This window comes from Elephas maximus, chromosome 9 (genome assembly GCF_024166365.1).
Source record: "Elephas maximus indicus isolate mEleMax1 chromosome 9, mEleMax1 primary haplotype, whole genome shotgun sequence".
Classification (NCBI taxonomy): Eukaryota; Metazoa; Chordata; class Mammalia; order Proboscidea; family Elephantidae; genus Elephas; species Elephas maximus.
Window position 1 is genome coordinate 125,363,594 of NC_064827.1, and position 17,450 is coordinate 125,381,043.

General features: G+C 47.9%; 1 protein-coding gene across 16 annotated transcripts in view; it reads left to right on the forward strand.

Moving 5' to 3' along the window:
- Window positions 1–340: 340 nt before the first annotated feature.
- CDK20 (cyclin dependent kinase 20) overlaps window positions 341–17,450 on the forward strand; it is a 106,322-nt gene continuing 89,212 nt past the window's right edge. For 9 of the 16 annotated variants that reach the window (XR_007518626.1, XR_007518627.1, XM_049895572.1 and 6 more), the window contains exons 1-7: window positions 341–1,031; window positions 1,608–1,721; window positions 4,019–4,207; window positions 4,485–4,606; window positions 4,781–4,843; window positions 5,566–5,689; window positions 6,439–6,594. Coding sequence is in view for 14 of the 16 variants with exons in the window: in XM_049895572.1 (XP_049751529.1) it covers window positions 957–1,031; window positions 1,608–1,721; window positions 4,019–4,207; window positions 4,485–4,606; window positions 4,781–4,843; window positions 5,566–5,689; window positions 6,439–6,594 (843 nt within the window). In the remaining 2 variants the exon portion in view is untranslated. Of the gene's footprint in view, window positions 1,032–1,607; window positions 1,722–4,018; window positions 4,208–4,484; window positions 4,607–4,780; window positions 4,844–5,565; window positions 5,690–6,438; window positions 6,595–11,222; window positions 11,924–13,537; window positions 13,718–17,450 lie in introns of those variants that run through there. The other 7 variants (XM_049895567.1, XM_049895580.1, XM_049895578.1 and 4 more) reach the window with 7 other exon arrangements.

The window sequence follows — 17,450 nt, forward strand, 5'->3', positions numbered from 1 at the left end:
TTTACGGTCAGAAAGTTTGTGCTTTCTAAAAGCTGTTGCCAATTAACTTGCAGAAAAGTTCCAACTTAAGCTCCCATCATCAACGCAGCCTCTCTCCCTCCATCCTCTTTAGCCCTGTGTCGCACCGGTGAAAACGGCGCCTGCGCGCTGCTGAAGCGGGCACCTCCAGCTATGGACCTGGAGCGCCCACCGCCCGCCCTGGCCTCTTCTGGGCTCCTAGAGCGATACGGACCCGGGACCGCCCAGCCCTCGGACACGGACGTTCACTAGCCGCGGACTCTCGAGCTGAGGCGCCCGGCGCGCACCCGAGTCCTCGTCACGTGACAACGGGGCAGGGCGCAGAGGACGCGCCGGGCCGCCATCGCTACGTGGTTCCCGGCGCTGGCGCTCTTCGCAGGGCAATGACTTATGCCGGAAGGCGTACGCTGCCACGCGACGGCGAACGCCTGGGCGAGGGCGCACGCAAGGCGCCAGACGGACGTCGCTAACCTAGATTCTGCCTCTGTTCCCGCCAATCACCGGACCAGGACGCCCCCTCAGCCGGCTCGCTGGAGGCCGTTCTGCTGTCACGTGATCGACGTCGGTTCCGGTCCCCTCCGGCGCGCTGAAGGCCGCTTGTTGCCAGGCAACCAGGCCTGAGCCCAGGTGCGGTGTGGATTCCGCGGAGAGAACTGGTTGGAATTTTGTCGTTCAGATCAGAGGGCAGGGGCACCCTGCGGCGCCGCCCCAAGCACGCCTTTGGGATGTGCGAGACTGGGTCTGCGTTGCGGGCGAAGCGGGCAGCCTGAAAAGGTGAAACGGGGGTAATAATCCCGGAAGAAAGGTCCGGAGAAAGGGGAGGAGGGGCCTGGCCCTGGCGTGGGTAGCGGGGGAAGGGCCGCCCCGCCCCAGAGCAGTGAAGGCACTGGGTTCTCGCAAGGTGGACTCCTGATCCGGTCAGTGCTGCCCCGTCTCCAATGGACCAGTACTGTATCCTGGGTCGCATAGGGGAGGGTGCCCACGGCATTGTCTTCAAGGCCAAACATGTGGAGGTGAGACCAGGGGCCTGTGGCAGCTTTGGAAGTGGGGACCGTGGGTGGGCAGGCCTTATGGGCAGTCTCACTCTGTCCTGTAGGGTCGCTGTGAGTCGGAATCGACGTGACGTCAATGGGTTGGTTTTGTTGGCTGACCTTTCATTCTGAGCTGGTTCATTTTCCTACTTTTTTCACTCGGTATTTCCTTTGTAAAATCTGCCCTAGTTTCTGGGCGAACATTCGCACTGGTCCCCACACAGCTTTGCATGGTGTGTAGCCACTACATTTTGCCTTCAGTGGTGGACTTCCAGGCTGCCGCCGGCTCTCCTCCTCACAAGCTGTGGATGGGCACAGTGGGCGTCCCGTGCATGTCCACTTAAGGACCTCTGCGTGATGTTTTAGCGGTAGACTGGCTGGCTCCGAAGCTGTTCTAGACTTGATTTTCCTCCTTGCTGCCAAGTTGCACTGGTGGACCTCTTTCCACCCTCACGACGAGTGCTTCAGGTGGCTCTGTCAACCCAAATGGGTCCTTTCTCTCCTACCCTCTGTTCCCGTGGAGGTGGGATGGGAGTGTCTGCATTCTGTCCTGCACAGACAGGGGACATAGTTGCCCTCAAGAAGGTGGCCCTGAGGCGGCTGGAGGATGGCATCCCCAACCAGGCCCTGCGGGAGATCAAGGCTCTGCAGGAGATCGAGGACAATCAGTATGTGAGTCGGGGCTAGGCTGAGGGGGGTTCTGAGGCATCATATTCTCACCCTCCTTAACTCACACCCCCTCCCCCGCCCGGTTCCCTTCTGCCTTCATTTATCCACCTACACTTGCTCTTACTTTCAGGGGTTCACTTCCTCTGCCACGTACCCACTTTATTCTCTCATTTGCTTCCTTACTCCCAAATTTACTCCCTCTTTTGTCCACTTGTTCACCCTCATTTACCTGATTGCCTCGTTCCCTCCCTCATCCATTCCTTCATTTACTCTCTTATTTGTTCATTTACTCATTCACTTATTTGTTATCTTATTCTTTTATTCTCAAAACATTTAGTGTTGCTAATAATTATTGCAACTACCATTTATTGCACTCGTAATATGTTCTTAAGCCTGTGTAAAATGTTCTCCATACTTTATTGTACTGAATCCCCTTCACTACCCTGCAAGGCAGGTTTCAGGATCTCTGTTCCATAGAAGAGGGGAGGAGATTAAGTCGCTAGCTCATGGGCACTCGGCAGGTCAGCAGAGGGTTGCCCTGGGTCCGTTTGAGGATCCGTACATTCTTCCCCTCAGGCTCACCATACACTCTGGGCCTGGTGACACTGAGAGGAACCAGCCCTGGCCTGGCCTCTGAGAACTTAAGTATGGTAGAGGAGACAGACTGAGGCAACAGGGCCTACCCGGTATGGTTTGTGCTGTAACATGGGACTTGAGAGGAGCTGTGGGAATACAAGGAGGGACATCTTCCACCCTCAGCTCATTGCTGCTTTTGGTGCTTCCTCTTATCCATGTCAGTAGAGAGAGAGTGACAAGGCTGAGTCTCTATGACATTGTTGTTCATGTTCATTGTTTTATGGAGACGCCTGTAATGTATTAGATGACAAAAGCATGTTATAGAACTGTCAGTGAATGAAAGTCTTATACGTAGAAATGTGTATCTATGTGTGCCGTTTCTATGTTGTAAAGTCTGGGAGAGAATACTGTAGAATTGATTGTAGGTGGTAGGATTTTTCTTTTGTCATTTTTTTTTTTTATAATTTTGTGTATCCTGTGAACGTATGGTCTGACCTGTGAAATGATTGTGAGCTCCTCTCAAAATCAGAAAAAGTCAGAAAAACGGCAATTAGGCCATCTTATTTTGTACGGAAAATAAAAGAGACAACCATGTGTGGGATAGGTGGAAAGAGACCCATAATGAGGCTGATGACGTGGTTCCCCACGCCCAGTCGATCAGCAGTCCTGAAGTTCTATCTTTAAAACCTCTTCCAGGTTTGACCATGGTCCAGTCCATGGTCAGCCCCACCAGAATGCCCGCGCAGCCTCTTCGTTGCCGCTCCTGCCTCTCCTCTGCCCCCCCTCAGTCAGAGGGATCAAATCCTTCACTCCTCACTTGGAAAGCCCCAGTGGTTCTCTTCGCGTTTAGAGCACTGTCAGCATCTGCACCTGCCCACCTCCAGCGTCCTCTCCCTTTTCATTTATTCAGCAGAACTTCTTAAGTGCCATTCTGGACTTAAGAGTACAGAACAAAACAGACATCTTAACAGTGAACTCAGTCTTGAGTCCTTAGCCTCCTTTCTGTTGCTGCTTCAGTGCAGTACACTTGCTGTTCCCCTGCCCAGAACTTCCTAGATCTCTGCATAACTGGCTACTCCTGATGGCTCTTCAGAGAGGCCCTCTCTGGACCCACTCCATTTAAGTATCTTCTTCTCCACTTGCTCATAAATACTCTCTCCTTTTTCTATCCTTGTACTTACAAGGGTGTAAAAATATCCAATTCATTTGTTCGGGTATCTGTCTTCCTTATGCAGTAAACCCTGTAAGGTCCTTAAGAACCTGCTGGCCCTTGTCCCCTGGCTCTCCGCTTTGCATAGCTCCTGGCACCTCTATCACTGGTAGGCCCTCAGCAAGTAGTTGCGATGTTTCCAGCTGTCTCCAGCACTGGGAAAATTGCCCATCCTTGGTGCTGGAATTCAGTGGCTATAGGGAAAGCAGGGGGAAGCCTGTGCTGGTGTGTGTGTGTGTGTGCGCACGCACAGCTAGATGATTTTCTAGCAGGTGCCCTGGGTTGGGGGACCATACCTTCTTAGACCTCCTTTTCCTGGAGAGGAGGGCACAGGTGAGCACTGTAGCTCTCAGGTTCTGAGCTCAGGTCCCATCACAGCTCTCTGCCTGCTGGGTCCTTCATCATGGCCAGGGCTGGAGGTCCCAGGGGATTCTCAGAGAGGGTTTGGGCCATGTGAGCTAGGGCTGCCCCTTTCCGGTGGGCTGACGGATGCCCTGACCCACTGGTCCCACAGGTGGTGCAGCTGAAGGCCGTGTTCCCACATGGTGCCGGCTTCGTGCTGGCCTTTGAGTTCATGCTGTCTGATCTGGCCGAGGTGGTGCGCCATGCCCAGAGACCACTGGCCCAGGCACAGGTGAAGAGCTATCTCCAGATGCTGCTCAAGGGTGTCGCCTTCTGCCATGCCAACAGCATTGTACATCGGGTGAGTCCAGGAGTGCGGGGATGGGGTAGAGTGAGGGTGGGGCTCACAGGGACCAGCTTGGCCTGGAGGGTGGGGGAGTGGCTAGCCCATGACAAAAGTGTGGTCAGAGGCTAGCTAGAGCTTGCAGGTAAGTGGTGAGGGGTGTGGCCCCAGTGGAGGTGGGAGACATTTAGGGCCCCACATGTGCATGTCACTTGGGTGCCCAACTGCCAATCCCTCCTGTACCCAGGTCCTGTGGGGGCTCTGGAGAGACTGACGCCTTCTTTGATGCCCTCAGGACCTGAAACCAGCCAATCTGCTTATCAGCGCCTCTGGCCAGCTCAAGATAGCAGACTTTGGCCTGGCCCGGGTCTTTTCCCCAGATGGCAGCCGCCTCTATACCCACCAGGTGGCCACCAGGTAGGAAGGGCGGATTCCTGGGCAAGACCTGGCAGCACTCTCCCCCAGGAAAAAGATGCTAAATGAACCTTTTCCCAGCATTGCTTGTGGAGTTCGTGTAGGGGCCCCAGGTGATCTTTCAGGACAGCCTCCTGTCAGAGCAGTGACCTAGCAGCAACCACTTTCTCCCTACAGGTGGTACCGGGCTCCCGAGCTCCTGTATGGTGCCCGCCAGTATGACCAGGGTGTCGACCTGTGGTGAGACTCCTGTGGGGTGGGCAGGGTAATGTGCACCCTGGAATCATATTTTGTCTCCTCGGCTTTGAGGTTTCTGAGCTATTGGGTGGTCTTTTCCCTGTGAACTCTAGGTTGTTGTGGGGCTCTCTTCCCTAGTTGAGGTATCTGAGCAGATTGGGGTCAGTGTTCTGTATTTGAGTTGTGTGGAGGTTCAAAGGTGGGATCTAGAGTGGTTGTTCCAAGTGTGAAGCATCTTAGTTGGGATGGGGAGGTGGTCTGAGACTCAAGAAGTTGTGGAGTGTCTAAGCTGATGTGCAGCGGTGAGGGGTGGAGGGAGGTTGGGGTATCCCAGGATGTGATGCCTCTAAGTTAATCAGACCTGTGTCCCTGGGTGTGAAGTCTCTGAGCCTTTTTGGGGGGATAGTTTGTGCTCAAGGGTGTGAGACCTTCAAGCTGTTGTGGAGGTCTGTGTGTCCTAGAGTGTGGGGCTCTGAAAAGTCTTAGAACTGTTGGGGAGGCTGCTGTGTGTTTTAGAGTCGAGGTCTCAGAGCTGTTTAGGGGAGGGGGAGTTGGTCTGTGTTCTAAGGTTGAGGTCTTTGCCCTGTTTGGGGGCCTGTATCTTTGGAGATGAAGCCTCTGGGTTGGTTTGTGGGGGTCTCAACCCAGGGTGCAAAGTGTTTGAGCTAGTGTGGGAGTAAGTCTGTGTTCTGTACTGTGAGCTATTTGGGATTTTGTGTCCACAGGGCCGTGGGCTGCATCATGGGAGAACTATTGAATGGGTCCGCCCTCTTCCCTGGGGAGAACGATATCGAGCAGCTTTGTTGTGTGCTTCGCATCTTGGGCACCCCCAGCCCTCAAGTCTGGCCGGTTTGCAGGGGCCCATGTGGGAAGGACCTGGGACAGATTTACTCCATTTCCCCCAACTATTCCGTCCCAGAGCCTTCTCTTCGACTCTCTCATAGCCCCAACCCCTCTTGACCTGGCAGGTACCACTGTCCTGGCCCCCCCGGTGTGCTTCTCCCTTCTCGGCATCCTGGCTACAGGAGGAGGGAGGGGAGGTCTTGTCCTCTAACCTTTCCGCACTCACTCCCAGCCCAGCACACACACCCCCTGTGTCTCGAGTGGGCCTGGGTGAGTGACCAAGTGGGTGAATGCCTGGGTAAGCAATGGAGACTGAGAGACCAGGGAACAAAGGTGAGAGAGGGAGTGTGAGGGAGTGAGTGATGGAGACTGAGTGACAGACCAGGGAACAGAGGTGAGAAAGAGAGTGTAAGTGAGTGAATGATAGAGACAGAGTGAGGGACCTGGAACAGAGGTTTGAGAGGGAGTGTGAGTGAGTGATGGAGACTGAGTGACAGACCAGGGAACAGAGGTGAGAGGGGGAGTGTGAGCGAGTGAGTGATGGAGACAGGGTGACAGACTAGGGAACAGAGGTGTGAGGGGGTGTGTGAGTGAGTGAGTGATGGGGGAACAAGTGGATGAGAGGGCAGATGCCTGAGTGAAGAGAGTGGCGAGTGAGTGAGTGAGTGATGAATCAATGGCGGGAGCACTGACATCAGTGTGAGCTGCTGAGGTGGGTACCAGACTCTCATATCCCCTGTCTGCCCCGGGCCCAGGAGATCACTGAGCTGCCTGACTACAACAAGATCTCCTTTAAGGAGCAGGCGCCCGTGCCCCTGGAAGAAGTGCTGCCTGATGCCTCTCCCCAAGCCTTGGACCTGCTGGGTCAATTCCTCCTCTACCCTCCTCGCCAGCGCATCGCAGCCTCTCAGGTAGGGTGGGGGGCCGTGGCCTCTGCTCCTTCAGTCCCCCCCACTGCCAGGACTCTACACTGGGTGGCCATATGACCATACAGTGAATGTCCCGCAGAACATGAGATGGGCTGGGGCCAGGACCCAGGCATCCAGGATGTCTGCACTGCACTGGAACCCCTGGGGGAGGGGGACGTGGAGAGGGCATGTCTTCACACGAGAGAGCCTGCTGGGCTTTCCCAGCCCTCCCCAGAGGGGCTGTAGTGCACAGAGTGACTCACTGGTAAGGAAATCTTCTCTCAGAAGAGCGCATCCCTGATGCGGTGGGTCCTGGGCTCTCAGGCCATGTGCAGGGCACAGTGATTGAGTATAAACCTAACTTGTATCTCCCTATATCACCTTGATTTCCTCTCCATATGGAAGATTTATGCCTCCTGTATTTAGTCTCTGTTTATTGATTATTGGAAACCCTGGTGGCGTAGTGGTTAAGTGCTATGGCTGCCAAGCAAAAGGTCAGCAGTTCGAATCTGCCAGGTACTTGTTGGAAACTCTACGGGGCAGTTCTACTCTGTCCTATAGGGTCGCTATGAGTCAGAATTGACTCGATGGTAGTGGGTTTGGTTTGGTTTTTATTGATTATTGTCATCTTTTACATAATGACATCAGGGATTTCATGTTTTGAGCTTGTTTTTTTTAATCTTATTTTTGTGAGTTCCCTATCTGAGTTATCAGGATGCTCTGTTCTGTTTTCTTGTGTTGTGTTGATATCTGATATTATTGATTTTGTAACCAAAGAATTTCCTTTAGTAATTCTTATAGCTTTGATTTGGTTTTTGTAAATTCTCTAAGCAAAAAAAAAAAAAAAAAAATTTTTTTTTTTTGTGTTTATCTGTAAAAGATTTAATTTTGCCTTCATACTTGAGAGAGAGTTTTGCTGGATATATGATTCTTGGCTGGCAGTTTTTCTGCTTCAATGCTCTGCATATGTCATCCCACTGCCTTCTTGCCGGCATGGTTTCTGCTGAGTAGTCTGAACTTATTCTTACTGATTCTCCTTTGTAGGTGACTTTTTGTTTATGCCTCGCTGTTTTTAAAATTTTCTCTTTGGTTTTGTCAAGTTTGATGATAATATGTCTTGGTGATTTTCTTTTGGGATCTACCTTGTATGGGGTTTGATGAGCATCTTGGATAGATATCCTTTTATCTTTCACAATGTCAGGGAAGTTTTCTGCCAACAAATCTTCAACAATTCTCTATATTTTCTGTTATCCCTCCCTGTTCTGGAATTCCAGTCACACGCATGTTATTCTTCTTGATAGAGTCCCACATGATTCTTAGGGTTTCTTCATTTTTTAAAATTATTTTATCTGATTTTTCTTCAAATATATTGGTGCCAATTGCCTTATCCTCCATCTCCCTAATTCTGCATTCTAATCCCTCAATTCTGCTCCTCTGACTTCCTATTGAGTTGTCTAATTCTGTAATTTTATTGTAAATCTTCTGAATTTCTAAATGGTGTCTCTCTGTGGATTCTTGTAGCTTATTAAATTTTTCATTATGTTCTTGAATAACCTTTTTAATTTCTTCGACTGCTCTGTTTGTGTGTTCCTTGGCTTTTTCCGCACATTGCCTGATTTCATTTCTGATGTTGTCCCTGATGTCTTGAAGTGTCCTGTATTGATCTTTTGTATTCTACATCTAGCAATTCCAGGAATATATCTTCATCTGGGAGAGATCTTGATTCTCTATTTTGGGGATTTGTAGAAGCAATCATGGTCTGCTTCTTTATGTGATTTGATAATGACTGCTATCTCTGAACCATCTATAAGTTATCGTAATAATTTATGTTTGCTCAGTGTGTCTTATCTTCTTGCTTTGTTTTGTTTCAGTATACGCAGATAGGCTATTAGAGTGCTCTTAGTTGATTATTGGAGCCTTTGGAAGCACTAATGTCTTGTTACCAGATTGTTAGAGCTGTTACCAGATTGTTAGAGCTGTTACCAGATTGTTAGAGCTGTTACCAGGTGTATGAGCCTATGAGTCCATTCACTATTCTTGAATAGAATTAGCTCAGGTGTCCTGTCAGTCACCTAGTTTATGGTGTAGGCTCTCACCTACTGTCTTAGAGGAGTAGTGGTGATGGTTGTATGCACTGGTTTCTGGTAGTGGCAGGGGGTCACGCCCTGAGGAAGACAGGGTGCTGACAGCCTTCCCCCAAGTGTCAGTGAGAAGTGAGCATCTCTGTTCTCTAGAGTGCTCTGGTGGGTGGGCTCTGCAGCTGTATCTCAGGCACCCAGTGCTTATACCTGTAAAGACTAGTAGGCACCACTGTCCTCAGACCCCTTTCTCAGGTAGCTAGGTGGTGTGGATGGAGCCTCAGCCCTCAGGTCCCTACTGTGGGTAGGTGAGGGCTCTGTTTAATAGGTAGAGCCATATCAGACCTCCAAAACCTGCCTCTCCACCACTCAGCTGAAACAATTATAGTCAGACCTCTAACAGATTTACCTTTGCATTATAATAGCCACCTGGTTCCATGTAGGGGTGAAAGCCAAGGTCTGTGGATCTATTGTGCCTGGACTAGAGCTGCTTCTGCTCTGATCTTCCAGTTTAGGGGAGTTGGGAAAGTATTTTTCTCCTGTTTGTTAATTTGCTACATTTTCCAGGGGAATGGGCCAGAAAAAGCACAGCACTTCTGTCTCAGGCCCAGGGAATTTGAATGTTAATGAAAGCCAGCTGGGGCAGGAAGGGGAGGGATCGGATAAATAGGAGAGAGTAGTGCTGTAAAATAGACAAAATCACTTATCTTGTGTGAAGCCCTGTTTTATCTCAGATTCCAGAGGCATGTGTAGCCTGTGTGTGCTGGCTGGGTCCCCTCTGAGATTGCCCCAGGGGGTTAGGGCTGTGTCCCATGCTTGCCGTGCCTCAGGAAACTACCATCAGCCCCACCACATTCGTGCCAAAGAACGGCACCGAGGAATCAAAGCTGAGGCGCTGCGTGGGCTCGGCAACTAGTCGCTGCTTCTGCACGGTCTCTTGCTCCCCTGTCGCTCAGATCAATTCCTTAGTTCTGTGTTTGATGGTCAGAGTTCATAGATTGTCATATATGTAATCGATTCACTTGTTTTTTTGAGTCTTTGTTGCAAGAGGGTTCAGCAGACGCTTCTGCCTAGTCAGCCATCTTGGCCTCACCTCCAGGCACAGTGATTTAGAGACTCATTCCTTTGTTCCTTCATTTCTTCTACAAACATTTATGGAGTATCTGGCACCTGCCAGGTATTGCCCCATCCTGGACACTGACCAGTGAACAAGCAGACGTGCCCCTGCCCCCACAGGCTCTCCGGCCTGTGGTAAGGCAGACGCAATCACAGGGGTGTGGTCGGAGAGCGGCCATGAGGCTGAGGGAGGCAGGGAGGGTGGGTGAGTGTGACCGACTTTGGGGGTCAAGCAAGGCTTCCTGGAGGAGGGCGTATAAAAGCACGAGGAGGCGTTTGTGAAAGAAATGGCTAAAGGGCATCCCAAGACGAAAGAACTGGGTGAGCACAGGCCCGGAGAGGAGCAGTCAGGAGAGGTTCATTGTGGCTGGAAGGTGGGAAAGGAGGGTGAGGAGGGCAGAGGGGTGAGGCTAGACAGATGTTGGGGCTTCTCTGTCAGGTGAACCTTCCTTCGTTCTGCCCCCTCACAAACTCCACACCAACACCGCATTCTTCGGCACGCCTTTCTTCAGTGCCCATCAGTGGCACTCTGTTTCTACTGCCAGCAGTTTCCACTGGCTCTGTCTTCAGAATGTACCAAGGCCATCTGACCACTCTCAGCCCCTTCCTGCTGCCACCCTAGTCCAAACCACTGCCTCTTCTGGTATTACTGGCCAGAATGGCTGTTTCTCCTCTTGTCCCATTTGTGTATTCTTTACCTGCTGGGGAGAGTGACCTTGTCCAAACGGAACAAATCACGTCACTCCTCTGCCCAGAGCCTGCCAGTGGCTTCCATCTTATTTGGTAAAGGCCAAGGTCCTAGCGTCCCACAAGAGCTACATGCTAGGGGCCCATCCCCTCTGAGCCTGCCTGCTTCTCTCCCCTTTACTTTCCCCTCTGCAGCCACAAGGCCTCCTTGATGGCCCTGAAACCCATCAAGTCTGCAGGCTTGCTGTTCCCTCTGCATGGAACACTGTCTGGCCAAGTGTCCTCGTGATTCACTCTCACTCCTCAGATTTTTGCCTCAACATCCCCTCTCAGTGTGGCCTTCCCTTACGACTTTTCACATTTACAACCTCTGCAAGATTGCTCATTCCCCTCTCTAGCTTTATGCTTTCCACAACACTAGTCATCATCTGACCGACTATGTATCTCACTTAGCTTGTCTCTCCCACCCCCCACCCCCCAGCTATATTATAAATTTCACAAAGGCAGAGCATTTTGTCCATATTGTTAACTGCTGTATCCGTAGCCACTGGACAGTGCTTTATATACAGTAGGCACTCAGTAAATGCTTGTTGAACTGACAGAATGAATGAGTAGGTGAAGGAATCAGTCAGCCGTCCTGGCCCTCTGAAGGGGAGGGTGTGGTCTCCCCACTCGGGGGGTAACTGAAGCTGAGGTAAGGTGACTTGTTTCCTTCTGAGATCCTTCTGCTCTCTCTTCCTTGTCCCCCAGGCTCTCCTGCACCAATACTTCTTCACAGCTCCCCTGCCTGCCCACCCCTCGGAGCTGCCAATTCCCCAGCGCCCAGGGGGACCTGCCCCCAAGGCCCACCCAGGACCCCCCCATGTCCGTGACTTCCATGTGGACTGGCCTCTTGAAGAGTCATTGTTGAACCCAGAGCTGATTCGGCCCTTTATCCCGGAGGGGTGACGCCCTGGCCCAGCCTCTCCTGCCTGATCCCCCAGGGCTACCCAGGCCTCTTGTTCCTCCACCTACAGCCTAATTTGACCTTCCAAGGCCCTCCCGGCACCACCTGGGCCACTCCATACCTCACCTGCTCCCACCGGGGTCCTGCTCCTGACAAGGAGATAGAACATGCAGCCACAGCAGAGAATACCCACACCTTCTGCTCAGCTGGCCTCACATCTGCATGCCACTCATTTATTCATCAGAAAGAGATGCCGATTGCTGCTGCCACCCAGGGACCATGGGCATCCAGCAGCACCAGCCTTTGCTCTGGTCCAAGGCGCTGCCTCCCTGTTGAAGGACGTAGTCATTCGTGTTGGAGCCCCGGGGTGAAGTACAGAGTGTAGGATGTCCTCATGTTGGAAACTCAGCTGGGAAGGAAGATTGTGTTGTGTTTTGTTTTGTTTTCTCAGAGACATTAAACACTCTAGTTGAGTATTTGAGATTTATTATGAAGCTCTGAGTGCCTGTTCTGTGTCTGTTCTTCCTCCCTGGTGTTCCTAGCTAAGGAAATGGCTGAAGTAGTGTCTTCTCATGGCCTTCGTTTCCTCAGGGTCATGGGCAAGGTGGCTCCATTTGTAGGTGTCCTCAGAGGCTTGCTACACCCAGCTTCTGCAGCTGCTGCTCTTTAGACCTCACAGGATATGGTACAGACAGGCTGCACCAAGTTGTATTAAGTGAGAAAGTGAGACAACATCGCCATGCCCTGCTACCCGCCCCATCATCATCAGTGATACTGCCCACCCCTCACCACCCCCTGACTGGTGAGAGAGGCCATGAAGTGGAGGATGAGGAGTCTGAGGAGAAGGGGAAGGAGTAGGCTCTGATGAAAAAATAGAAGGACAGATTGGGAGGAGTGAGAGGATTCTGTGGTGGGTGGGTGATGAGTAAGCAGTGTGTGAAGGGAATGACTGCTCATCAAACAGTCACCAGTAGGTGAGGAGTGGGGTGAAGGATTGAGGCCTGAGCCCGAGGGTGCACATGCATGTTAGGGTACCTCCCAGGATTCCACTTTTTCCTTCACCCACAGCCAGTTCATCACTAAGTACCGCCGGCTTCATCCATCTGTCCTGGGACAACCTAGTCCAGACCCTGTCATCTCTTCTCCCTGCTTACACCCTTCTCCTACCCCTGCTGCTGGCTCCTAACTCCAGGGCGCACCGCTCTCCCTCTGCCTGCACGCTGCCACCTACTGCCGTGGAGCCTTTACTGGCTAATCCTTCTCCCAACAGTTCTTTCCTTGGGCAGCTCCTGTCACATAGGTCCCAGCTCAAATGGTACCACGTCAGATGGAATCTGTCTAAAGGGACACTCTTCTCCCCATCCCACCAGGCCTTGCTCACATTACCTGTTTTTATATTCTTTATGGGTCATTTTGTTCCCTGATTATTTTGTATCTTACGATGTCCAGCCTTCAATTTGCAGAGCCTCACTCGGTGCCTAGCACAGAGAGCATGTACCCCAGTAAATTAAGTATCCAAACCAGTAGAGGGGGAAAATGTAAGAAGAAGAGTAATAATCACTTGTCAATCAAAAAAAAAGCGAGAAAGGAAAATACATACATAAACAGGTATGACAAATAGAACACAAATAAAACGGTACAAATAAATCCAGATATATCTGTAATTACAGTGATTGCAAATCAAAGACAAAGTTTGTAGGCTACTTCTGTTAACAAAAGACACATCTAATACATTAGGACATGGAAAGATAAAAAGTAATACAATGGAAAAAGATATGCCATGTTTACACCACCAGTGACAATGAAAAGGTTGTTTCCTGGTATTAATAGACTTTAAGGGGAAAAAGTATTACTAAGGATAGAGAGGATCACCCCTTCAGTGTGGGAAGGGTCTCTCAGAAGATTGCCCATCTTGGGTGGGCCCTAGGTCCTAACTAGGACCAGTGTGAAGTGAGCTAGAACTAATGAGTAGGTTTTTGTGTCAGCAAGTATCGTCAAGGCAAAGGTGGTTTTGATTCTCTGATACTTTATTCACTTCTCTGGTGATAGCTGTTCATCTAGAAGTAGGCTTAGGAATTCCCATCTTTGTAATCCAGCATTTTTGTTGTGGTTGTTTCAGCAGGAATGTTGATCTGAGGAATCTCATCTGCCATTTCCAGGAATCAGAACTATACAATTATATGTGCGTATAATTTAAATAGCCAAGTGGGCAATTCTGTTTTTCGTCGCCCTCAGCAAGCTTTTCAGACCATCAGTCCCTTTTAAAACAAAACAAAATGCTAGAAGTCTAGTCGGGGGGCGGGGGGAGCGGGGAGGGTGGCAGAACGTCCAGGCTAAATCCTAGAGAAAGCAGGAAAGCAGAGAGGTAAGTGGAACACTGCCATTTTTACCCCGAGAGCTTCATATGTGCTTGATATGGCTGAGCTTTCGTTGGCACTGAGGTAGGCAGAAGTCAAGGCCCAGGGATGCCTCATGTTGGGCATCTAGCAGGAGAGCTATCTAACCAAAATCTCTACTCTCAGGACAAGGGTAAGCCAGAACCAGATGTGCCACCTCCCTACTCATAGATACCAGACAGATAAGGAAACAGGTACTCCTGGAATTAATTCAATGAAATCCCAATAAAATCTAAGCAGGCTTTTTTTTTCTCTCTGTTGAATAATAATTTGATAACCCAAAAGGTGAGGAGAAAAAAAAAGATGGAAGGACTTACTCTATCAGATAAAAGGTTATAATAAGAATATGGTATTGGTGCGGGGATAGGTTAAAAAAAAAAAAAAAACCAAAGCCATTGCCGTCAAGTTGATTCCAACTCATAGTGACCGTACAGGACAGAGTAGAACTGCCCCATATGGTTTCCAAGGAGCCTGGTGGATTTGAACTGCTGACCTTTTGGTTAGCAGCTCTAGCTCTTAACCACTACACCACCAGGGTTTAGCAATCCTTTATTTTTAAAATACTTAAGTTTCATGTGGATAAACTATTCTGTAAGTACTAAAGATGCAGAGGTGACCAATACTTCTATAGTCACTGCCCTCAGAGCACTTAGTGAGAATACAAAACTCCAGTTGCTTTCAAAGTCTGACTACTAAATATGTCTTTGAAGATGACTTCATGATCTGACCCAATCAGCATTACCCTGATAGCAAAACCAAACAAAGATAGTACACGGGAAGGAAACCAGAGACTAGCATCTCCCATGAACATAGATAAAAAATTCTAAACAAAATTTTAGCAAATCTAATTCAACAATGTATAAAAAGGAAAATACATCATGACCAAATGGGAGTTATTCAAGGAGTGCAATGTTGGTATTAGATTGGAAAATCAAAAAAGTAATTCACCATTTAAACAAACACATATAAGTGAGCACACACACAATTATTTCAGTAAGCCCAACTATTTTTATACATGCAGCAAATTTGGATCTTAAAATTTTATAGCAAAAAAATGAAGCCAGACCCCCCAAAGAAGTATAGATTGTATTATTCCATTTATATAAAATTCAAGAAAATGCAAACGAATCTATAATGACAGAAAGCAGATGAGTGGTTGCCTGGGGGAAGGACGCAAAGGAAGATGGAGGGAGGACAAGGATGGGCAGGAGGAAAACTTACAAAAGAGGAGATAACTTTTGGGAGATGAATCTTGACTGTGGTCATAGTTGGACTTTTGAATACATGTGTCACAATGTATACTCCAATGTGTGTAATTTTTTAGTGTTAATTATACCTTCATATAGCTGTTTAAAAAAATAGATATTTTATGTAGAAGATACTCATGTTCTATGATTGTTTTTAAATTTACTGTAAGAATTATAACACATTGCCCATTCAACATTTTTCAGATACATAATTCAGTGATATCAGTGATGTTAATCACATTGTACAATCACCACCCATAATCGTTGCCAAATTGGCCATCACTGTAAACAAACACTGCTTCCTAAGCCAGGAGATTCCTACAAAAAATCCTAAGTAAATAACAAAACCTAGCATTTATTATATGTACGTTACCTCAACACCAAGTTTGGAATACTCAAGAATGCAGCGTTGTTTGACATTTAAAGATGGGTCAATGTAATTAAGCATATTGACATAAAGAAAGAAGAAAAACTGTATGATTAATTCAATAGATGACAAACCATTTGATAAAATTCAATATCCATTCTTGGTAAAATTTAGCAAGCCAGGGATGGAAAAGAATGTCTGCAATTGTATAAATACAGCAAACTCCTTATGTAATGATGAAATTTTGAAAAAAATTCCCGAGATTGGGAATGTGACAAGGATACTTGATATTACATTTATCCAACATTCTGCTGTATGACTTAGCATTTGCAATAAAAGCAAATAATATGCATAAGGATGGGGAAGGGAAAAATAAAAATATCATTAAAGACAATTTTACATGTTAAATATTCAAAAGAATTTACAGATAAACATTTAGAAGCAATAACATTTAGCAAGTTTGTAGGATGCAAAATCGAAATCCAAACAATTGCATTTCTGTATTCTAGAAACAAGTAGAAGATGAACAACTTAAGATACCTTTAGTAATAACACCAGTAACCATCAAATCCCAAAGAATAAATCCAGCAAAAGATATGTAAGTCTTCCACATTGAGGAAAATAACATTATAGTGAGAAGTTAAGGAAATAAATAGAGGAACACCCCAGGTTAATGAATTGGAAATTTTAATATTTTAAACAATTCTTTCCAAACTGACCTTTAGATTCATATCAGTCATAATCAAATTCTAGTATTTGGTTGTGCGTGGAAATTTAAAATGTGACTCTTGAGTATATATGAAAATGCAAAGAAGAAAAAGCCAATATTGAGGTTGGGGATTCAATTGGCATTATATAATTTAGCCACACTAACAATAAGACTCTGAGTTTGATTTTTGGCAATATCAGCTCTGTTACTACAAGAAATAAGGCTTTCTTTCAGGGCACAGTTGGCCACTTTCAGGTTTTTTATGCGGTTCTCGGGCTGTGACCCCGAAGCCCTGAGCTTCTCTCTCTCTTTGACTGCTTTGTCTAGCAAAAGTAGGACCAGCCAACCAGCTTCCTTATATTTGTTATTCTGACAAAATGGTAGAAGAGTATCCAATATGCAGTTACCTGGAGCTTTGTTTCTCACAAATATTTGATCTGTTTTTGGTGATACTTTGCCAGTTTCTATTGCTGCCTCACGCCATGGATTAGCAGTGTTGTCTTTACTACTGGAGGCAGAGTCATCAGTGCCTTTAAGATTAGCCAGACTTGAGAGTCAATTTTCAAAACTCATTCTTAAAATTTTGATTCTCTAGAATCACTCTTGATACCAAATGTCTTCGGCTGGGTTCTAAAGAGAAGCAAAATTAGTGAAGTGTATATATGTGTGTGTGTGTGTGTGTGTATCTATCTATCTCAAGGAATTGGCTCATGGTTGTGGAGGCTGGTGAGTCCCAAAAATTCACAGGTCAGGCATCAGGTGGGAGGCTTCTTCTGACTCACATGGTTGTAGGGGCTGACGAACCCAAATCAGGTCAGGTGACAGACTGCTGGCCCACAGGGTTGCAAAAGTTGGCAAATGAGATCAGATAGCAGGCTGCTGGCAAATCTCAGAATTGACAGGTCAGATGGCAGGCTGCTGACTCAAGTCCCAAAAACCAGAGGTCAGATGATGATGAGCTAGTTGCAGGATCCAGAGTGAAAGAGCTTTACCAGAGCATTCATATATATTGAATGTAGGCCACACCCTCAAGGAAACTCCCCTTACTTGAGCAAGGTGGTGACTTGAGTAGGCTTTGACTGGAGTCACGCTCTTAATAAAGATATACCCACTCTAATCTTGCCTCGTTAATGTGTAAAGGTTTAAGATTTACAACACATAATTACACAATACCACAAAAAGGAGGACAGTTACATCAGATCACAAAATGGAGGACAGTTACACAATACTAGGAATCATGGTTGTCATGGATTGAATTTTGTCCCCCCCAAAATGTATCCATTTGGCTGGGCCATGATTCCCAGTATTGTATG